This window comes from Linepithema humile, chromosome 1 (assembly GCF_040581485.1).
Source record: "Linepithema humile isolate Giens D197 chromosome 1, Lhum_UNIL_v1.0, whole genome shotgun sequence".
Taxonomy (NCBI): Eukaryota; Metazoa; Arthropoda; class Insecta; order Hymenoptera; family Formicidae; genus Linepithema; species Linepithema humile.
The window spans coordinates 2,088,469-2,113,113 of NC_090128.1; the positions used below are offsets into that span (position 1 = coordinate 2,088,469).

At 36.0% G+C, this 24,645-nt stretch overlaps 1 protein-coding gene across 48 annotated transcripts in view; it reads left to right on the plus strand.

Moving 5' to 3' along the window:
* The window catches only part of lola (longitudinals lacking), a 205,232-nt gene that overhangs the window by 24,605 nt on the left and 155,982 nt on the right, over positions 1-24,645 (plus strand). Inside the window, exons 7-8 of one of the 48 annotated variants that reach the window (XM_012370558.2) lie at positions 5,740-5,814; positions 7,062-7,740. The exons of 41 other annotated variants lie outside the window; for them this stretch is intronic. In XM_012370558.2, the coding sequence (XP_012225981.1) occupies positions 5,740-5,814; positions 7,062-7,408 (422 nt within the window). In that variant the 3' untranslated portion in view covers positions 7,409-7,740. Of the gene's footprint in view, positions 1-2,385; positions 3,106-5,739; positions 5,815-7,061; positions 7,741-8,441; positions 9,518-10,595; positions 11,332-11,567; positions 12,930-18,715; positions 19,648-24,645 lie in introns of those variants that run through there. 6 more of the 48 variants (XM_012370565.2, XM_012370556.2, XM_012370557.2 and 3 more) reach the window with 6 other exon arrangements.

The window sequence follows — 24,645 nt, forward strand, 5'->3', positions numbered from 1 at the left end:
TTATATTAAATATTGCATATTGTAATACTATATGATAAAGTTTTCTATAAATTTCATATAAAAATTTTTTTTGACAAGCCAATTTATTATAAATTAATAATAAATTATTATAATTTAGTAGTTAAAATGTTTATAAATAATGAGAATTTTATTAATAACATTATTACTATTTCAGCTATGATATTGCTATAATATTCGTTCGAGACAATAATTGGTTTTCAGGTAACTCTAGTAATCTGTATTAATTTTTTTATTTCCGGAATCGTGGGAATAATAATATTATAATATATTTTTTATTTTTTAATTATGTCATTGTAATCGTGTAGTTATGATGTGTGTGCTTAACACAATGTATTGACTGTTAGTAATTAAAATTAAAATAAAGCACAATAGATCTGTCAAAGATTTAATTACAAAAAGCATTCGAAGGGAAAACCTATGAATGAATATAAGTATAGTGAAAAAATTACAATACAGCAAGAAACGATGATTTTTTTTCGTCTTTCTAATTATTTCTTTCGTGCTTATATAAAAATATGTGTTCTTTTACGCGAGTTACTGGAATTAAAGTTGCCTAGCGTGCTTTATGTTTTGCAATGCAGAGCGATAAGTTTTTTTTTTCTCGAACGAGTCTGTTAAAAAATTCCGCGATTAACAATAGGCTCTGCAAAATTTTATTTTATGAGAAAATAAAATTGTATTTTTTATTTGTATCGGTTCTTTTTGGAAAATCCAGGTGTGCAAGTCTCACGCGCGTCATTTCTCTCCCAGTTCACTGAGGTACATCTGCAGGGCTGAAGCGATTCTCTCAGTAAACTGACGTCACTTCGTTTTGTGTTTTATTACAGACGCGTCGTTACTCATGCGCTCATCGGTTACGGCAAGCGTGCAAGAAGTGCAAGGATCAGTCGTTTGTGTGCTGACACATCTGCGAACTGAACACGTTGAAGTCTACCTGTACTGTGGAAGGATTTATTCTGACTTCGATGTTTTCGTCGATCACGTAGTCACGTTCCACATGATTCCGCTTCTAACTTGAACGTTTATTAAATAAAATGTATTGCGTAATTTCGAAAAGTTGCAGACAATATTGTGGCAATTAAATGGCAATTACTATGTGATATTTTAGATTTATAATATACTTTTGAAAATCAATGTTGTAATTTTCGATATTTTTATTATTGTATTATTGAGAAGTGAATTATAATGATTTCACTTATTTTGTCGGTTGTCCCATGAATTCTTTAAGCATCAAACATTTTTGTATAACTTGTACTGTTAACATATGTTTGAAATATTTATGTAATATAATTATATTGCTTGAAACATTTATTATCAATAAAATATCTTTATGACGCGAGCTTTATTTATGCTCACACACCATCAAAATTAATGTTAACGAAATTAGAATTGTTGTTATCTGTCAAATATTAAAAAAAATTTGTTTTAAGAAAAATTCTAACAAAGAAACTATTTTTTAGGGATTTGTTTTTGATATTTTTTTTCTTTACGATATTTAAGATAGGAATAAAGACAATGTGTATTCTTGATCGATATTATGTTTTATATTTCGACACTACTTGAATAAATTAATGCGATGCGTTACCCAAACTAATTGCTTTGCATTGCTATACTTCGTGCTTTTGACATGACTGAATGTTTGTGTGTGTGATTGTAGAGCAACGATTCATTATCAATATGTCATAATTATGTTATCACGAAAATAATAAATAATAAATAATAAATAATATTTACAACTTCTCTAAACAATTTAATTATAATTCACTTAATGTTTATCCTACATTTTAAAAAATTTAATACATAAATATTCTAGAAGAGATTTTCACCTTTCGAAGATGAAAGCGTTTCGTAAGCACGAGAAAATTGCATTTGTACAAGTCTCGATGCAACAGTATTCACTATAAAAATTCGAGCGAATAATAATAATAGACAGCGTTTTCTCAAGATGCGATAATTAATTAAAAATACTAAAGAAATATTTGCCACAATTCTTCACTGAAGACTATGCACAACGTTTGAAGATTTTTCTTCAGGATGTTAGTTTGTACACAAGTTCTGTATTCGAATGCAGGTTTTTTTAATTCAAAGAATGTTATTCAAGCAAAAAATTATCCGTCATTTATTTTAGACAAATTAAAAAATTCTCTCTCCCTTTTGTTTAGTGTCATCCATATCCCGGGATTGTCATGTTGTTTTATAGTTGTGGATAATCGTAGCGTAGTGTACCTGTCCGTCCGCTGGAAGATCGCGTAAAAGGACCGGAGACCCTGCATGCTCGGGCGGTCACGACGGCAAATCGCGATACGTGCGTTGCGCGCAGATCACAAAATTCATACGTTTGTTTCGTTTCGCACCTGCTTGCAGCACACTGGAATGACTGTTCGGCGCTGCGGAACACCCTGGCCTTTCCCCGATCGCTCAGTTTTCCCATCTTTATTCTTCCGAAGACGTCCACCGAGCAGCAGCATCGCGAGCAGCAGCAGCAACAGCAGCAACAATTTCCGCAGCAGCCGTTGCAGGGCCACGTTTGCAAGGCCTGCGGCAAAGTTTACAAGCAGAGGAACGCTCTGTGGCGGCACTTCAAGTATGAGTGCGGCAAGAGTCCCAGGTTCCAGTGCCCGTACTGTCGCTACCGAACGAAACAACGGTCCAATATGTACTCCCACATCAAGCACAGGCATCACGGTCTCAAAATTTACGTAATCGATCTCGAGGCGGACAAATAATTGTAGGCATTTTATTTCATCTTGGACTTGTTTTTTGACGCGTGAAATTGCGATATGCCTCGGTGCGTTTATCAAATTTGTTGTTCGTTACTCGATCAAGAGCGGTGAAATAGTTACGTTCTCATTTGTTGAACAGTGCTCGAAGTGATTAGCCTTTACGTCTCGCAGCACGCGTCAGTTATTTATGAAATATCGAATTAAATTGCAATTAATATCAACATACTCAAATAAATATTTTATTGGCATTCTCGTATGTTGATTTTTCATTAAACCAAAAATGGTTTTTAAAAAATTACTTGTAGCTAAAATTGTGTTAAAATTAGCTAGTCATAGAAAATGGACAGAGTAGAAAAGTTGAGAATTAATTCGTTTTTCTATTTGCAATTTATTATTGCTTACTAAAATTATTTATATTTTGTGTTAAGAATATTCGAAATATTTTATTTGAATATTTTATATGCAACATTAATAAATCTTTGATATTGTACGCGTATATTATATTTATATATATTATTATATTTGTACGCGTTCTTTTTGTTCAATGTTTCTTATCGTTAATATATATTATGTATTAATTAATAATAAAAAAATAATAATGTTTTTGCGAATTACATATTTACTTGTAATTTGTTTTTTTTTAATTTATAAGTAAATATTCTGTCATCGAATATTTGCTACATAAAGAGGCGTATTTGAATATTGTAATTTTTAAGAAATGTTTGAAAAAATACTACTTATTTCTTGAAAGAAAATTTCTTGGACATATTTAAAATAAGAACAAAAGTAATATGTAGTTTTCTTAATAGTATTGTGTTCTGTTATATTACATTGTATTCAGTATGTGTTCAAAAAGTTAATAAAAATGTTGTTTCTAATAGATATTACGCACATTTACTGCTACTGATGCATTGTGACCCGATGATTAAATATATTTTTATAAAAGTAATTATTACGCAATAAATTAATTATAGAATAATTCTAGTAATAAAAATTAACCACTTGAGTAAAAAACCTTTAAGATTAATTTAAAATTTAAATATAGTTAAGTTTTTTCTTGCTGATACTTTGTCGCACACAATAGAATTCTACAGATAAATCTACACTGCGTAGCTCTTCGTTCCAATAGAATGGAATAAATATCTGAAATGACTTCTTCAGGATCTAACAAGCGAAACAAGCAAACTGTGTTTTAATTAAATACTAATCGATACACAAGGGACCGACTTTCAGGTGAGCATGCGGACCAAGGGGTGTTCTGTTATCCTGCATTTCTGTTTTCTTTTCTTGCGAATTTAGTAGTTAGACCTCGACGATCTCTCCCGGCCGATCGTTAACGCTCTCCCGTTCAATCATCATCTTTGTCTGTTGCAGCGTCGCCGCTTGACAGACCCATCGGCGAGTATCGCTGCCATTTCTGCAACTGTCCGTACTCGTCCACAGGTCACCTAAAACGCCATTTGACGCGAGGCTGCTTCATGGATCCGTCCTTTCCGATCGAAAAGCGGCGCAGCATGAACATGATGGAGTCCAAGAATTACGTATGCCCGAAGTGCTCGCAGGGCTACAAGAACAAGCGCACGCTGGACACGCATCTACGCACCGCGTGCGGCCGCGAGCCCAAATTTCAATGCCCGTATTGCGGGCTGAAGAGCAAGCACCCGCCCAACATCTACACGCACATAAGACGCAAGCACAAAGGCGAAGATCTCTTCCTGATAATTGAAGACGACAAATAGACTTGCAAATTTTTTACTTTGATCGACGTTGTTTGGGAAGAAAATAGGACGCAACTTTATGACGAAACATGAATGATGATTTAGCGACGATTGAAGTTGCTTGATCCGCAAAAAGATTTTATATCACTTATTTGTTACATTGTAATTTTTCAGGTTTTATATTATGAAAAGATTTGAGCTTTTTTATTATTTGTAGATATTGCGAGATTTTAATATTTATTTATAAATGTATTACAGATATTGCTTTCTCATTTTTGAGGTGTATACATTTTAATAAGAATCTATGTGTGTGCTATTGCCTTAAAGACTGCTTAAAATTATAAGATTTTTGATATCGAAGTATTATAAAAAACTTATACAATCGTTCTGTTAATTATTTATACTAAATATACTCTCTTAAAAGAGAACAAAAGCACATCAAAGATATTTGTCCGTATTGCATATATTTTTTTAGTGCTTTATATTTTTTTAATGCAATCCCGATTTTTTCATATGAAATAAATATGTGAATATTCAAATTGTATTACTTTATTTCGTCCTGTCAGCCGCCTTGCACGAGAAGTAAATAATTTCAAGAATATTCAATATTTACAAAACGCTTGGTAAGTATGTATTGAAAAATATTAGATAAATTTTTTGATTTTTATAATAATTTTTAGCTATTGTTTTTTTAAAGAATAAGAAGCATTATTTATGACAATATTATTAGGCTAAAATTATACTTTGTTTTACTCAGAAAATCTTTTGTTGCAGATTATTGTATTGCTATTGCCAATACGTTTAATTAACCACGTTATTCTTTTTTCAGATTGACTGTGATATCGCATCTCAACGAGAGCAACTGCTTGCGAAGACGCTGCTTAGTAGAACGCACATTTGCTACCGATTCGTTGTATTAATTCTGTATTTGTTCATTCTTGGATTTTTTGTAAATTAACATGCAATGTTTCAGCTAAATTTTTATGTGTTGGAGAAATAAAATGCATATACTTTGTTTGCCGTACATTTATTATTACGAGGAACAATTTCACGTATGAAAAAAAGTTTTATTGGTGAGAGTAATATGAGAATATAAGAATATAAGAACAATTTTATGTTTTTGCATACAACATATTAGTTTGTTTAAATGCGAGTATACGCTGCAATATAATTCCCCAATGTAGATACGTAGCGATAATTCCCTATGTAGATATGCAGTGAAGATGTGTAGTAATAATAAAATTTTAATGATACTTTCACGTATTTTTTGATTTCAGATATCGGAAGACCTATCGGAATTCTTGGAATTCTAGGGCCAAGTTCTAGGAACAAGCGAGAACAATATGTTTGCGGTGATTGCTATAAAGTCTTTCATAATCCGCGCACTTTACGTTCGCATAGATATAATGATTGTGGAAAGAATTACCATTGTCCATATTGCGGAAAATTATTTTCGTATAGGGCCAGTTTTAACAGGCATCAAAAGAATTTGCCTTGTCGTAAATTTTATTTGATTAAGAAGCGTTGAAAGTTTTAAGTTGCTTGAATACAATTTTAAGTTTTGTTTCAATTTTAAGACAAGATTTATTAAACTGTTTTTTTTTTAATTCTTTATGTTTTTTAGAACATAGTACAAAAGTTTCTTTTGTTTTTTTCCCGCTAATTTTAATATGCTAAGTTGTTTGTCGCTAATTATGATATTATAAAATTTTATTTTTTTGTAATTTTTGTTTGAAGGGTGCAATGTGCAATATGCAAAGCTTTGTTAATCATGATATTGTAAAATTTTTATTTTTTTATAATTTTTGTTTGAAGGGTACAATGTGCAATGTGCAAATTTTTTTTACAGTTTTCTTTTATGTTTATTGCTAATTGTAAATTAAAATTATGATTTGCGATTTTTTAAACTATTTTTTAAATATTTTTAATATATTTAATTATATTTTATTTTTTAATATTTTGTTTGGATGTAATTTCACACATCAGTCAACCCGAGTATCGTCACGCGTCGAAGTCGAAATTCTCATACTCGAAGACTTCTTTACAAATCGAACAGCTTGCGCAGACACAGACGATCGTGCGTTACATTTAAGTAGGAACTTCTCGAAACGTTAACTGTTGTAAAATCCACGTGAATTTAATCGGATTATTGATTCTGTATGCGTGTATCCGAAGATTGCGTTGGATGTAAATGAGAATGCGTATTTGTCAATGCTAATTTTCTGTTAGTCTTCTGTCTCATTGATCTTTCGCCTAGGATATCATTTAGATATAAATGAATAACCGTTCGATTTGTTCGGTACGTAAGTCGTAACTTTTATCGCGTTTATTTTTGTATCGAACATTATTTATTTAATGTATTTTTTTAAAGTAAATGTTAACATGAAAAATAAATTAATATAATATTGACCATCCATCAATTTAGCTAAGCATTGTGCGTTTTGTGATATATATATATATATATATTTTTCCGAATTGCGTTGCCATCTCACATGTTGTAATGAAAATCGCTTTTCATTATCTTTCCTTTTTTTTTTTTATATTTGCTCGTTTCAAGATTGGAACGCGATCGACTGACGGATCGATAATCGTGTTGCAGAGCTGGCGCTAGGCGCGAACAATTTAACGCGCGGCGAAGGCGTGAAGAGAAAGTACAGTTGCAAGTATTGCGGCAAGGGCTTCACGCAGTCCGGCCACCTGAGAAGTCATCAGAAGAGCTCCTGCTACGGGAACCCCAGGTCCACCTGTCATCTGCTGCAGAGGATCAGGCCGTTCTCCTGCACGCAGTGCGGCGCCTGTTACTCCAAGCAGTCGCATCTCATTTATCACGTGCGGCACGAGTGCGGCCGCACGCAGAAGTGCAACGTTTGCGGCAAAACGTTCCTGCACAGCAGCAGCCTGCGGAGGCATCGGCAGAAACCCGCGTGCAACTTCCAACTCTGTTAATGTGCCCTGAATCGGACGTTGGCACTGAAGATTTCCGAAACCGCCGCGCGCGTTCTTCCCCGCGATCTTCCCTCGATGTCCAAAACGATATACACAGACTGATCTGAGTTTTCTAATCGACAAATGCTAGAGACTGATGCGTGATGTGTTTTGCGTTGATGCTTCGCGAATATCGCGCAACTGAAATTTTTATCGATAGACCGATCGAAGTGCAGTGCGCGTTGCCTTTACGATGGCGCATTTGTAGAGCAACCAAATACCAAGTCGAAGATTTATTGTGATACGGCGAAATATGTGCATAAATTATACTCGGAATATTTACAAAACAAGAATTAATTTTTCTTTCATCCCATTTAATTAGGCACTTAAGAGTTTACAGGAGCTACATTTGATCAGCGTCGTTGCATTTCTGTTTCACATTTAAGGAAGACGTTCTGTTTGTTTGACATTCTTTCGAATTCTTGTTTAAAAATTTCTTTTTTCGCTTTTAGATCTTGTTTAACGATGATACTTTTTTGCTGATGCGCTTTTTTTTGCTTTCAGATTTATTGGAACGTACGTTTGACAACGCGCTTTGCGAAGATCGTTGATAGAAAAAAAAAAAAAAAAAATGACGTTGCATAAGAAGAATTAATGTCAATGGATTCGGAAGATTTTTAAATTGATATTTTTTGTATTCGTGTTTTGTACTGAATAATATCTGATTCATCATATGAGCGCGTACTGTTAAACATGAATTTATACGATATTAAATATTCCCGCAGCAAACCGTTTTGCTCTCCTTAAAACTCATCCCGGTGTCGACATCTTCTTTTGCTTACGATATTTTACATCAATGGCTACAATGGGCTTGCATGCAATTTTAGTTTCTGTCTCTTTTTAGTTTTTGTCTTTTGTTACGTTATCGCCGATCGACTACGACAATTTTCTGCTTTCCGTAACAAAGAAAATTCTCGACTGTCTGTCAGTGATACATTTAAATACCTTTATTGGCGTTCTCTTTTTAAAATATATATTTGCCATCGTGTTACAGAGGAAGAAACGCCGAAGAAGAAAAGAACACTCGCAGTCATAAGAAACACAAGAAGCACAAGAAGAAGCACAAGAAGTACGAGAAGCAGCACAAGAAGTACGAGAAGCTCCAGCATAGACATGGTTGAAATGAATAATTCGCAAAATGACGCCTCAACGAGTACCGGCAAGAAAAATTCTAAACAGGCCAAAATATGTATCAATTTAAGCGACGATAGCCAGACCGAAACTAGCGATAACTCTTCGCCGTGGATGTCCTCGAAAAGTGACAAGATAAAACTTCAATCAAACCTGAAAGAAACGGGGCGCAAGTGCCCGTATTGCAAGGAGATTTACAGTTCAGACCGTCATGTTACAAGGCACGTTAAGAACCATTGCGTGAGGAATCCAGAGTCCACGGCCAATAAGGAAGCCGGCAGGTATCGATGCCCGACCTGCTGCCGTACCTTCAAGGAGATGAAAAGCTTGAGATATCATGAGAAAAACGAGTGTCGGCAGACAGTCACGTGTCCGGATTGCGGCGTACTTATGAAAGGATCATACGTGACGAATCGGCACAAAATGACATATTGCAAAAAAATACGTAGCGAGAAAGAAACGAAAATAAAGGAGGAATCACAGGACGAACTTTTTATAACCGACTCCAGCGCCGACTCGGATTAGATCGTATAAAATGATTTTCCTTCGAATATTTCTTTTATTATTCCAAAATCTTTCGCAATCGTTCTTATTATCATATTACCTCTCATACTTTTTCGTCTAATATCTATAAGAAAAGTATTGTTTTTTATTTTTCTCTCTATATTTATTGGAGTTTATAAGTTTATATTTAACTTTTGTATTTTGTGTTTTTATTGCAAATTTCTTTATGAAAAAGGGAATTTAATGATAAATTATCATAATAAGTAGCGGACTTTTTGTTTCTTTCATGAAATGAGCGGTAATATATAATGTTAGTTTTCATTCAGTTTCCATTCATTTTTTTATAAAGGAAGAAATAAAAACTTTGCATAATGTAAAAAAATGTGTTTTACAATTCTATAAGTTAATAAATTCCATTTGAAGTTTTTTTGTGAATTAATCGTATCTAATTTTTTTCTGTACGACAGGTGCGACTATGATACGGAAAGAAATGGCGAAAAGTTACCTGTAATTGTTGGAATTTCTGTCATTATATCATTGGTTTTTTTACGCCAAAATTTTCACTTTGTCCAAGCTTTATGTTGTTATTAACATTATGCACATTTATTTTATTACACGCGTTATATCAGACATTGGTTATTAAAATTTTTTTATTTACATGCTTTATTCTATTTCAAAGAACTCTGTTTTATATCTGACACTTGTATCTTGTATGATCACTGAGAATTTGTGCGTAGTTTTTCGTTTATCTAAATCACTACTTTATAATTTTTTTTGGATAAAAATTTGAGGATAATTTTGGAAATGGTAATAATTGCAACTCATTGAGAATATGACCGAATTAAGCTTCAACAGTTACGACGTAACAAAATGTTATTGATTTGAATTAAGCGCGGCGTTAACAGAAATTTGATTGGAGATTCGAACTTGAGATAATAATCGACAGTTAAATTTTTATTAAGAAAAGATCGATTCAATTTGTGAAGAAACGAACAGAGTCACAAAATGCGAAATTATGAGATTTCCCGCACGATTATAAAATTATAAGCAAATATGATTTTGAAATTTCATCGGTTTGTTTTACATATGAAAGTGGTACAGAAAATAACAGATTTTCAACTGGAAGCTGTGCAATTTATGAGTAATGTGTATATATGTATATGTGTATCGGATATGTCATTTCATTTTGTGTTATTATTATATACATATTACTGATTTCTACAAATATTTATATTGCACTTGCGACAGATGTATTCAGTAATTATATTCAATAAATTAATATTAATAATTCAATTAAAATCTTGATTAATGCCATCTCCATTTTCATCTGATATTCTAAAATTGAAAAAAAAATATGATTTCCACGTTCAAATAGACTGTTAGTGACCGGCACACATTTAATGTCGAATGCGTGTAGGAAGCGATGCGCGATCATTCCTATGTTATCTATGTCAATGGACAAAGTGTAGTAGTTCATCGCGGTTTATCCTCGTGGGGGTCGTTCTTTTTTCAGGAATTATTCAATATCAGGAGAAGCAGAGTTCCGACTATTCCGGCGCGATGTCGTTGGACCAGCACCTCCTTCACGCCGCAGCTTCCTCGTCGCAGGCTTACATCGACAGTTTCGTGGACTCCGTTCAGCTCACGTCCGACTCCAGCACCTTCGGCTCCGATTGGTACGCCGAGAACGCGGGGAAGCAGCAGCACCGTGACGACGGACAGCGGCGGTTTCGGTGTCCCAAGTGCGGCAACAGCTACAAGTACCTAGGCGACATGAAGAAGCACGTGCGGTTCCAGTGCGGGCAGGAGCCGAAGTTCGAATGCCCGTACTGTCGTAAACGAGCGAAGGTGTCGTCGAACATGTACGCGCACGTACGCAGCATGCACGGCGACTATCCGATATACATAGTAGACTTGAACAAGCAGGCCGCGACTCTTCAATGACATTTTCCGTTCGAGGAACGGAATGAAAGTGTAAATGAAAATGAATGAACATTGGTCCTAATATTATCGAGATTTTAAAAGATCACAAAGTTTCACGTCAATCTTGTCGATTATAAAATCACGAAAATATTTTTACTTCGGATTTACTTTTAACGGAAGCCTTAATATAATTTGTGAAAAGAATTTGAGGACATCTCTCTATATTAAACGTTACATGAAGTATGCGTTACCATCGATCATGTGTTCAGTTGTACATTTGCGGACAAAATTGTACTCTACGAATAAATAAGCAATGTTGTCTAACATCTCATGTAATTACTTCCAGATGTACTTGAAAGGAGAATACAACGGGCGAACCTTCACTTATTAATCCTTATAATTTTTGTAGTACGTAATCTTTATGTATGCGCGAGATTCTGTGAGTCGATTGTGTAGATAACCGAAGAGCATGGACGAAAATGTTTCTCTATCCGATGACATAGATTGACTGGTGTGACACACCCCGCCACTAACTGCTGTCCGAAATTCGATTTTTTTCTAGATCCGCTTTACGGACAGATGCACTCGTCTTACGTACATCCCGAGGCGATCCCCGGGGCCGGCATGGCCGCGGAGACCTATCAACCGCGAAGAGACGGCCTTAATGCTGCGAAGAAGGCGAAAGAAAATTCGTATCTCTACGTCGACTCGTCGCGCCGTCAGGAAACCGCCGTAGCGTCGATCGCCGCGGCGACCCGCTGGCCCGACAACGTCGTCGCGCAAACCTCGACCGCGAGGAAGAAGTTCCATTGTCCCAGGTGTAACAGCGGTTACACCAGGCTCTCCGACATGAAGACGCACTGCCAGTTCCAGTGCGGCAAGGAGCCGCGCTATCAGTGCCCGTATTGCACGAAGACGGCCAAGTTCTCGTCGAATATGTATGTGCACGTACGACGGATGCATAAAGATAAGAAGCTGCAGATTATCGACATCTACAAGCTGTCGAGAGTGCGTTACTGAAAGTGCAAGCGAAATAGAAGAAAACTGCAGAGAGATTTATACCAAAATTCTTTGTGCAATCGACATTATCGTTGCGACTTGAAGCGATGACTCGCTTTTTGCATAAGCGAGTAGACGTTTGATATTTTTGCGTGAAATGGTTTATATTGGATTTTCACAGTTGAACTTTAGTACCTGCTTTGAGATGTTAATGTTTTAATTAATTAATTTAAATTAATTTAATTGAGCATAATTAATTTAAATTTAAAGTTAAAATTTAACATTTGTGTATTATTCGGTTTAGTAGTGCAATTTGTTAAATCCGCTGTTTAAGTAATAATTGTGATTTAACTTGTGATTTAACTTGTGATTTAACTATATCTCGAGAAATTTACAAGATTTCTCACACCAAAGAAGAAAGAGATTCATATGTAACAATAATAGGCATAGAACAAGTATTTTTATGAACAATTTAGTTTTTTTTTTCTATTTAATTTAAAAAAATTTTTCAGAAGAAAGTTATATAAAAGTTGCATATTATTCTTATAATTATTGTATTAATTTTTTCACGGATGAATTTTTTTTGAATTTTATTTGAAAAGCAGAATTATGTTAACAATGATTAGCCCAAGTGGAAAGTATTATGCTACGAATAGAAATTGATTTTTTTTTTATGATTAAAGATTTACAACAGGCAAAATTATTTATCGTGAGATATTTATGAACAATGTACACAAATTAATTTATGAATGAATAATTCATTAAAATTTCTCCTCCGAGAAACGAGCAAGAGGATTAAGAATAATCAAGATAAATCAATTGAGAATTATTAAGCTATAAGTTTTTTTTGTGTGCACAAGTCTATTTACATTTTCTTAAAATTTGTTATGAAATATTTTAAAATAAAATTTCATTTTTAAAAAGATCTACTCAACCCGAAGCACTTTCTGACGATTCCTGAAGAATCCTGCATGAATATATTATTTTCGAATGACTCGTGTCTTCTAAAACATCGAATATTGTACACACAAATAAATTCTGTCTTTTTAATCAAATAAATATATACAACGCTATCAGTGCGATGACATTTTGATGTTTGTGCACATTGAATTATGTTTTAGTCGTATTGTTTTGTTTGTATTATTACTGTAATCGCAAGTACAATTTAACTTAATCGTGGACGATAACAAAGACGACAATTGTACGATGATGTCTTTACGCGACTTAATGCAGTAAGTTGAAGTGTCTAAAAGTATGTGAAGAAATTTTTATAATTCGAAATATTTTATTCTTCCTTGTTTGTAAAAAAATTATAGCACAGTTCACTCGTTACATTCTCGCCGACCCTGGATTTTGGCTAAATAATAATAATCGGAGAAAAGAAAATCTTAATGCGAATTTTCTAACACTAGTTTTCGTTTTCAGGTTTTAGCGCGCTCCACAAATCGGACGACTGCCTCAGCAACGTAAAATCCGAATACATTATCCGCTGCGGGAATTGCGCGAGCTACTTCGACACGGAGCTACGCCTGCAGTATCATCTGAAATTCGAATGCAGCAAATTACCACGCTACATGTGCCCTTATTGCACTTCAATATTAACAAACTTTTTAAAAATACTATGGCACATACGAAATGTACACAAAAACGGCACTGTTTATGTTTCGTTAAGAAATTTCGTGAAATTCAATCAAACGCCGAATTCAAAGAACACCGAAATCTGATTATTGGAAAAATAAATGCAATATTTTATTTTCTAATTACGAAACTAACGGAGATAAGACATATATATGTATGTATATGCATAAGTATGTACATATATAAAAATATACATACATATTATATATGTAATATATCTTATCAAAGCGGAAATTTAATTAGCGCGGCACATTCTTCGGTGCCATTATTCGCCGATTATGATGTCAAACGTGAATCCAATCGCAACTTTCGAATGGCATAAGATAATGTGTCTGCAAACAATTTGTTTTAATGAAACGATAGTTCTAAACTGCCGCGAAACGACTCGTAGACAAGTGTTTACATGTAAAATGAATTTTTCGTATTAGATATTCCATGGAATAGGCTCTGCGTTTCAATTTTATTGGTAAGCATACAATTCTTCTCTGATCGCTTATCTAACCATCCTATCTAACATTTTTCCTCTGGTCTCTCCGGGTGACTGGCTTATCGAGAACATGTCGCTCATCGGTGGACTGTTCGTCGCGCTTTGCATTCCTCTCTTCTGCTTGCAGACAAGATCTTACCTTTTGAGCGGAATATCTTGGACAATCGCGTCTCGAGGCGGCATGCGGAGTATCTTCGTGCGCTACAGCATGAGGTCCGGTTTCCCTGTCCGAAGTGCAGCAGCGTCTTCAATCGCAAGTACAATCTGCAGAAGCATCTGAACTACGAATGCGGGCAGTTGCCTAGGTTCAAGTGTCCTTATTGCGCCTACGTCTCGAAGAAAACCTCGAATGTGCGCGCGCACATTCGCAGCGTTCACAACGGCCACGAAGTTTATGTGATTGATATGAACGCGAGCTGAATTTCATCAGTTTTGTCAATTGTCGACTGATTGAGATCAAAATTAAAGGCCATGTTCGATCTTCAATTGTAGATCAAAACCTATATAAAATTTAAGTTCTTTTTCAGCATGCACCGTTTACATACATTGTAGCATGTGTATCGTATAATTTTTTGTTCGTAAATACATTGAGTTCTGATTGCATTTGCGTGTGGTTTTTATTGCGCGCTACAAGGAAGATGCGCGTTGACTCGAGCTCCGTGGATTTTGATCGACGCAGCAGTCGAAGACGTATCACGAGACTGAATCCGTTTCTTCGCGAAATGTTCCCCTCGTATCTCTTGCACCACTTTCTGCTATTCTGTTACGCCGCGACTTTGCTATCGATATCGCTTGCGGACACTCGAGACGAACTCTGACGAGTTCCGAACGTTTTCTTGCAGATCTGATACGCGGCTTCGTGATGCCATCCAATCCGAAGATGGGCAGGTTTCCTTGCCCGCAGTGCCCGAGTATCTTCAGCCGGAAGAACAATCTCTACTCGCACTTAAAGTACGAGTGCGGACAACTGCCGCGGTACGGCTGTCCCTACTGTCAGTACAACTCGAAGAAGTCGTCCAACATACGCGCCCACGTGCGCAGGAAGCACCACGGTCGCCAAGTCAACGTGATACACGCCGGTCTCTCGCGAACGTTCTCTGACATCGCCACGAAAGACACTGACGCCGCGACATCGTTGCGCGTGCTGCGCTAAAAAAAAATTTCACGAAATCTCAAACGCTTCTCTGAAATCCGTAGTACATCTAATCGCATTGAGAGCCGAATTGCCGAATTATAAATCATGTTAATTCTTAACACTGTAATATTTCCAATTTTGTATATGGTTTTTTTTTTAAATTTATCGACAAAATATATAGGCCTTTTTATTTAGAATAAAGTCACATAAAGTTACTTGACAATTCGATTGTTACTTACTCCTCACAACGGAAGAATGCACGGTTGAGTCTCCGCGCGGCGAGAGGATGAAACGTGCGGAGGCTCGGCCGCGTCGACAGTCTCTCTACGCATGAAGATCACACACCCTCGCTTATCACGATACTCTGTATAATCAGTCGAGGAAAGCTTAACACGCACAAATCGTAAATCATCGATCGTCTCCTCCCCCCCCCTCACCTGCTCCACCGTTATCATTTCTCTGTATCGGACACGTCGGTTGCGATACAAAGAGCTTTGACGCGAGCGGCGCGTCTTTTTTGTGTTTCAGGCCTGAGCTACTGTATTTACCAACCGCGAATACCGCTCGTCACGCGAAGCTATGTTCTTCACTCGTATCCGTCGACGGCGGTGACGACGACGACGACGACGACGACGACGACGATGGGGACGGGCGCGGGCGTGAAGTCGCTGGGCAAGCGGTTCCCCTGCCCGAAGTGCAGCAGCGTCTTCAGTCACAAGGGCGGCCTTACTTACCATCAGAAATTCGAGTGCGGCCAGAATCCGCGATTCCAGTGCCCATACTGTTCTTATATCGCCAAGCACATCTCGAACGCGCGCCGACACGTGCGCAAGTGCCATCCCGGTCGGGATCTGTACACGATCGACCTGTGCAAGCTGCAGCAGCAGCGCGATCTCTGAGACGAGGTGTCGTCCAGGAAGACCGGCGTCGTCCCTCGCGGCGATGAACGACTGAGGGGCAGAGATGCCGACTCGTCGCCTCGCACGCCGACACGCACGAAACGCAACGCTGGACGTCACGTGAAGATGCTCCTCCTCCCGTCGCGGCGCCGCAGCTGGGAAGAACGGTAGAGATCGAAGACTATATTCTTTCGTTATTAATGATATTCGGTATTGTTCACGATTATGCGAGGAAGAATACCGTAATAACGTAAGCTCGGAGACTCGCGCGAATGCAGATTTCGCTGCATCATGGACACGGATGTGTTTTCTGTTTTTCAGGGACGCAGAACATCCCGGGGTTGTTCCATCCACGTCCACCGTATGCGACTCGCATATTGAAATTCGCTCAATCGACCCGAAGAATTAAACTGCGAGCGCGGAAGATAGACACGCGCATCTCTCTCTCGTCTTGAAGAGCGCATAATGATTTATCGAAGGACAATATTGTGTGCGATGGAAGATCGGTGCCAAATAGTGACTTTTCTCTAGTCCACGCGGTTTCGGCCGTAGCCAGTCGCGGTGATACCGTACGTGATTACGGATACTAGCTAAAAATTTTTGTAAATAAAGTTACAAATATTTGTTGTTGTTAGGGAATATAGCGAATCGTTATCTTCTACACTAACGATCGGTCGCGGGGCGTTGTAAAAAGAGGCTTTTACCCGCAGGATTTTCGTGCTTTTATTGTGTGGAGAAATTATTGTGTAAATAATGTAAAAGATTGTGAATTTTTTTATATCAGCCAGTGCAATATCGCCATTTCAGTCGTCGTAAATAACTTTAATAAACCTTAATGTTCAATACAATGTTGCCGCTGTTTTTGTATTTCTATAGAATTATTATTTTATAGATTTATTTACCCGCAAAGATTTTCGCGCTTTTGTTGTGTGGAGGAATCATTGTATAAATAGCATAAAAGAATGTGAATTTTTTCAATATTATACGAGTCACCGATGCGAATTGCACGATTATATGATAAAGAATCAGTCACTTGTCAGCATCTTGAAGCTTAATAATTATTGCTTATATTATACTAATTTGTTTATTATCTCATTGTTTATTTCCAAAGAAATGACATTGCGATCAGTAGAAATTAATATATCTACATATTCTTTTAATGTTTGCAATCGCACCATGGCGTTTTGTTGTGGATTGTCTTTAGATATAGCTTTTCCCACTTGATGTTCATTACACGACTTTGGAACTTATATTAAGTTCTTAATTCTGTGCTGTGGAAGAACTTTATATTATAGCATAGAAATTGTATGAATTAACATGACAATATTTATATAGATTCATTGATTGACTTTGCATGAGTTTGCGGACCAAATCAATGTGACAGTTCAGTATTATTAATTTTTAAATATATTTTCTTCAAATATTTAAATATTTACATTATACAATTTATTGGAAATGTTATAAAAAGGAACCGCATGAGCTTTCTCGTGTATCTTCAGAATTGATTTGGTTATTTTATATATCTCTAAAAAATGTGTCGATGCGTATAGCAAAATTTTTTTGTGTATTGCACAAATTATTATGCGTACATACCACGTATGTTTTACGTGTACCAAATAAATCGTCATTATTGAATTTCAATATCTTCATTCTTTTAAACGTTCTGAAATCCTTCTGTGTGATTCCTTCTGTAGATTTCCGCGTGCTAGCATATTGAGATCGGAAAGTGTCGATTTATTGCAGCTTCTAATTAAATAAGTTTTTAATTTCGATTTTAAATAAAAATTTGCATTTATAGCGTATTTGAAGGACCAAAAAATTACTGCGAAGCAGAATTGCTAGAATGTTTATAGATCCTATCTTAAGAAAGGCGTGGAAAGATTTTCATTCAAAGTTCTTTTGCTTAAACATTAATTTTTATACATAATTTATACGGCTTGTGGTTAGTGCAGGTATTTCTTTGTGTTTTATAGAAAATATTCTTTTTTGAATTATGATACATTTCCAAATTTTTCTTTTAAATCCTTTCTGGACTTTGTTAGACGCAACTCTCTCCTGGTTTAATATAAATGTTCGTTCGAAATGCGATCCGATTGTTTATTTTCGAATTATTTTACATTTATGTAATAATCTAATCACAAGTTTAACTAATTTTTACACTTGAATAAGGACTTGTTAAATAATGCTGTATATATTGCTGTAAATTGTGATAATAATGGTGATATAATATTAAAATAAAAGAAAAAAGAATTGCGCTTGCGTGTTTAGTTGCGATAAGAAAAGCATACAAATATTTAATTGCAATAATATATTTATTCGACATTAAATAAATGTATCTCTAACACAGAACAAAACGCTGAAACTTTCCGACCTCGAAACCCGATCTTGATCGATTCGGCAGAATTCTGTGACGTTATCTCTAAAAAAAAAAAAAAAAAATGCCCGCGTATTCATCATCGAATCGCAATGGGATCTTTGCGAATCCCGCGAACCGAATTGTCACGGAGCTGATCACGATTTCTGACGGGACGTTTCTTTCGCACTTGTTTCAGACTACATGCTGCCTGTGCTTTGCGATTTTGCGCCGGCGAGAAACCAGTATCCAGCGTACCATCAAACTGTCGCCGACGACAACTACCTGAAGAAGTTTCCCTGTCCCAAGTGTTCGAGTGTTTTCACTCGTAAACATAATCTGTGTTATCACATGAAATTCGAGTGCGGCCAGTTGCCGAGATTCTGCTGTCCTTACTGCGTCTACCGCGCCAAACACATATCGAACACGCGTGCACACGTGCGCAGAAAGCATCCCAACTGCCGAGTGTATGCTATCGATGTAGGTTCGCATTGTAAAATCAACGCTAGCCCATTCATCGCCACGCGTTCGTAATGAGAAGAATGGAAACGATGCGCGACAAAACTGATTTCTGTAGTCGAAAATTCTCCGTGTTTTTAGAGGCTGATCGTCGAATGGAGGCGTCATTATGATATTTTCGCATAGTATTTACAAGATCGCAAATATATGCTCAATTATTCGAACGCGGATAACGATAGATTAAAATCAATATATGATAGTATTAAGACACAAAATGCGATATTTAGAAAATAGTTCAAATCAAAAATTAGATTAAACAGCTGGGCAGCTTGATTAAATCAAGCAAATTATATTAATAGAAAAAGCAATGTTTTCTTGTGCTGATTAATGAATGTACATATTAATATTTATATTATATTAATATACATACATTATGAAAGTGGATTAAGTAAAAACTTCTTTCACCTATTTTGTGTTACATCAATCTATAAAATCGAAATATCTCAAGACAAATAGTTATCAAAATGTACGATTTAGTCCACTTTCATAATCACCGGCACATATGAGATATTACATCTGAGCAAGATTGCTTTTAATTACATATTATACCATCCTTTTGTAAAGATCTGCCAATTTTTTATTACAATAAACATAGACAAGTTTAATAAACGATTTATTTTGGAGTCAAGCATGGTCGATTAACACCGAGTTATCATTTGGTCGAATTTTTAATATTCTCTGTTGATCATTCTTAAGTGTCGTTATTACACGTCGGTGCACATTCTCACTGTTATTCAAATAATAAATCTCTTGTGTTCTCGTCCGTAATTACGCCGCTATTGCCGACCCTATATCGTTATATTCGCGTTACAACTGGCGGCTAACGCGACGTCTGAATTTTTCAGAAGGCAAGTATCTGACGGAACGTAGATACGGCAGGAAGTTATGTCTCTGCCCCAACTGCGGCAGGTCCTTCAACTGGAGTTACAATCTCCAGCACCACCTGAAGTACGCGTGCGGTCAATTGCCGCGATTCAACTGTCCGTACTGTCCGTATCGGACGAAACACACGTCGAATGTGAGGGCCCACGTGCGCAGGAAGCACCCGGATCGCGCGGTCTACGTCATTGATGTCTTCGACGGGCAGCAACGCGGCGACGTCTTCGACGAGCAGCAGCAGCATCAGCAGCGGCGGCACGACGCACATATGAACAAGCGATTTGTCAGCGAGTTCCCGGAATAAAGAAATCTTTCCATTTGAAGGATTTTTGTCGGTAGTCCTGAGAAAATACCTCCTTCTGTGTGCATGCATCTCCTCGCATCTGTCTGCGTGTGCGTTGAAATAAGATTCGGGAACAAATCCGTCGTCGCCTGCTTTGTTAATACAGCGAGACGTGTATTTTCGCATGATTCAAGAATTTAACATCGGGATTTAATATTCTCTTTGTCGCGTCACAGATTAATCGCACCGCGAGGTGTCCGAAGAGGTTTCTCATACGTTTCTTTCTTTTTCTTTCTCCCTTTTTTTTTTTAACACTCTAAACAACTGAATCGGACACAAAGTCAGAGTAGAGATTCGATTGCGGAGACAATCGCGATGGATTCTAAGGATGACAGGAATGTCCTATGTTTTTTTTGCAGCCTCTATGTTGATGGTGATGCAATGGCGGGAAGAGCATAAACGGGGACCGCGAGCGTCAGGCGCGAATAGTGTGCAAAGCGCGAAGAAGTTTCCCTGCGACAAGTGCAGCAGCGTGTTCAGCATGAAGCACAATCTTCAGTATCACCAGAGGATCGAGTGCTGTCAGCCGCCGCGATACAATTGCCCTTACTGCTCCTTCAGGACTAAGCATCCGTCGAATGTGCGCGCTCACGTACGCCGTAAACATCCCGGCTGTAAGGTCTGCGTGGTGGATGTGCTCAAGAGCGACGTTCCGCAGTACTTCTGAATTTTCCTCAGCTCCAATTCCATAATTATTTTACGTTTGATTCGTTTACTATTTGTAAGCGTCTATATGTTGTATTTGTAACCGTCTACCTCTCGTGACTGATAAAGTAAGCTATTTACGAAGTACATCTTACCCGTATTCGAGCTTACAAAAGACACGGCATTGGCCTGTTACACGCCAATTTCGGGCCAATAGTGGCAGATTAAATACGGGTCTCTGTGCGGATTACTATGTTTACGTTTTTAAAGCGATTTATTATTTTAAGATTGTTGTGCGTTTTGTATTTTGTTAAAATAAGCATACATAATTTTATGTTTGAAAAGTAGAAATGAATATATTTATATGTGTTAGAATACATTTATATTTTATACATAACCTTTTTGTGCTTTAAATTCGCTTAGAGAAGTAAAATTTGTATTAATCTTTATTTGTATGAATGCTGACGAAAGAACACTTATTTGCGAAATAAAATGTTCTATGATTTTAATCAGATTCAACAAGGTAAGAGACATTCAAAGATATATTTATCGATGACAAAAAAAATCTATATAGTATTTTGAAGAATAGAATTTTTCATAATGATAAGAAAATTGTATTTTAGTGTCGAAATTTTATTACCGAAAGATTAGTATTTCGAATTCTTTTGTGTCTTCTTGTGTATAAATCTGACTAAAGTGCCATCATACACTAATAAATCACCATTTCACAAAGCTTGTAGCTTCATTACTTTCATCCTTTTATGTGTGACCGTAATCAGTTATTTGCAGCGGAAGAAGAAATAGATAAATCAAAAAACTTTTTCATGTGTTTTAGTGACGCGTGCAATGATAATAATTCTTATCTAGATTTATTAATTATTTAATCCCCGCCGTGAAGCGACTGATAAGGTATTCTAGATGTATCAAATGTATCATTTAAGGATAACTTAAGAAGAATTCAATCGCGAAGCGTTAATGTATCTGTTGAACGTGCTTTGCTGCGTGTTGTCTCCGATGCAAGGAGCCGCGAGATGTTGTTTAAATTACGTTTTCAAGTTTTCACCCTAGGTATATCTAGATCTCCGAGTGCGCGCAAAGAATTACGCTGTGACATTTTCTGTTCTCAGAGATTCTACCGGTCATCATGCAAGGATATTACGCGCAATCGACTCGCCAGTGCGTCTGCAATTCCGATGAGACGCACCAGAAGAGGAGTTACCCCTGCCACAAGTGTGGCCACGTGTTCACGCGCAAGAACAATCTGTATAATCATCTCAAGTTCCAGTGCGGCCAGTTGCCGAGGTTCAACTGTCCTTACTGCGCGTACCGCACGAAGCACTCCTCGAACGTCAGATCTCACATACGCAGGCTGCATCCCGGTCAGCGGATCTACGTTCTCGACGTGTGCAATAAGCACGATAATCAATCGAAATGAACGCCACGAAGCTTGGCAAGCATTAATTTAAGCTCATTAGGCCAAACGCACGATAGAAAAAATATTAGGAATAGGAATAAATGTTAAATATTAGGAAGAGGAATTTGGAATTATTTCACTTCAAACAAGGAAACGGAATAGGTTAATTATTCCTAATTCTTATTTCTTAACTTATGATGCGTTAAACTACTATTTCATTTTCTTGTTTTCAAATGAAATAATTCTAATTTCTTATTCCTAATATTTAATATTTATTCCTATTCCTAATATTTTCTCTATTGTGCGTTGAAGTCTTACGAAGTGGGTTTAACATGAGAAAAATTGTCCGTTTTGAATAAGGCAGCTATAAGATGTTTAAAGTGTGATATCGATTAGTTGATCGATAAAAGGTTGTTTGCAACATATTTTTTAGTGGGTTATATTATACATTTTGTAGTTTTACGAACGTGCAAATCAATTTGCATCATTATATTTTTCACGCTCGTACGGCATATTTTTTATTTATTTGACAGTTTTTGGTAATGTAATGTGATTAATTTTATTGGTATAGACTGAATTTTTAATTAATATGTGATGTTTTCGCAAAGTAGGATATTTTAAGGTGGTTTGAGCGTAAATTAATTTTCTTAAGAAATTAATTAAATTTCTATCATTTGTACTTAAGATTTCATAAATGTAATTTCACAATTTTAACGATATTGACTTATTAATTACTGACATATTTGACTTCAAAGTAAGAAACTTTTACACAGAGTCTTATGACAAAAGTCGATGTTAATTGTGCTGCAATAAAAAAACTTTTTACAATTTTGATAAAAACTAGTTAATGACAAATGAATTCATAGTGAAGCTTTTAGAAAAAAAATTACAATAGTTTACTTGTTAATTATTGAGAAATTAAAGTTAAAAATTTGAAGATTTTTATTACACTACTTAGCGATGAAGCACTGATATAACAATATGACAATACTGCATTGTTGCGATGTACGAGGTTAATATAATGTTAATCCATCTTCCGTTATGTCTCTCTTTCGCGTCGACATATTTTATACTTAATAATATAAAAAAAAATCACAATTACGGATAGAATATACGCTCATAATACTTTATCTTATAGATTAGAAATTTATAAATAATTCAATACATTCACATTTACGACAATGTATCGTGTATAGTTTAATATACATATTAGATTATAGTATTTCGGGCAACCATAGTTAAAAAATTTCGTGTGTATAAATGAGAATTTCTTAATCTTTTATTCACAAGAACATTGCTTTTATTGTCACGCTCGAACCACCTTAAGATACTATTTAGTTATAAAATGTATTTATTACCAGACAAATGATATTTATCAGGCGCATTTTGTGCAATGTTTTATTTTATTTTTGCAGAGTGTGATAGAAATGGTCTACTGTTAGTTGACTACAAGTTTGTCCGAAACACAAATCTTGTAACTACTGAAATATATTATTGATCAGAAAAATAAATTATTATGTGTTAAAATATCGTCATTTTATCTCAGTGTCTTATTTTTATGTATAAAGATAAAATTTATATACATATACTATATATAATATATATATATATATATATATATAGTTGTGTAGCGTGTTGCAGATGAATATCCAAATGCGTAAAAAATAATAAATTTAGAAAGTTATTGCATGGCAAAACGCGAAAATATGAATGCGCTGAACTACAATGTCGACATAGAAAAGTTGGCTCAATGGCAGTTTTTAGAGACTACATTTTGTTGGACTAATTTTTTAAATTTGACGTTAATTATTTTTATTAGTTATCTAAAAAAAAATATTCAATGCTTGCGATGTTAACAGGCGCAAACGTAAGAGAAAGATTATCGCATTAAACTTATTCTAGTTATTTATTCATTTTTTGCATAATTGAAAGCAGAGTTTAAATTCTGCGAGACCTCACAAGTATCTTATTAAAATAATTCATGTAATTTTATCTCAATTTATATAGGTTGAAGGCATAGCACTCATTGCCGTTCATAGGCATTCATAGGCGTTCATAGCGAGCACAGGTTAAAGGCGTAACATAAATAACGCACGCTTAACAGCGATGATTAGCGACGTATTATCAGTAATGGGTTTTTTGTTACAGGCTTCAATCCTTATATCTGGTTTTCCCCTCTGGAACACCGTCACTGGCGGAGAAACCGTAACCACGGACCACCCAAACAGTTTCTTTGTCCCAACAACTGTGGCAGCTCCTTTACCCATCGCGGCTCCCTGACGCGGCATCTACGTTACGAGTGTCAGCAGAATCCTCGCTTCAAGTGTCC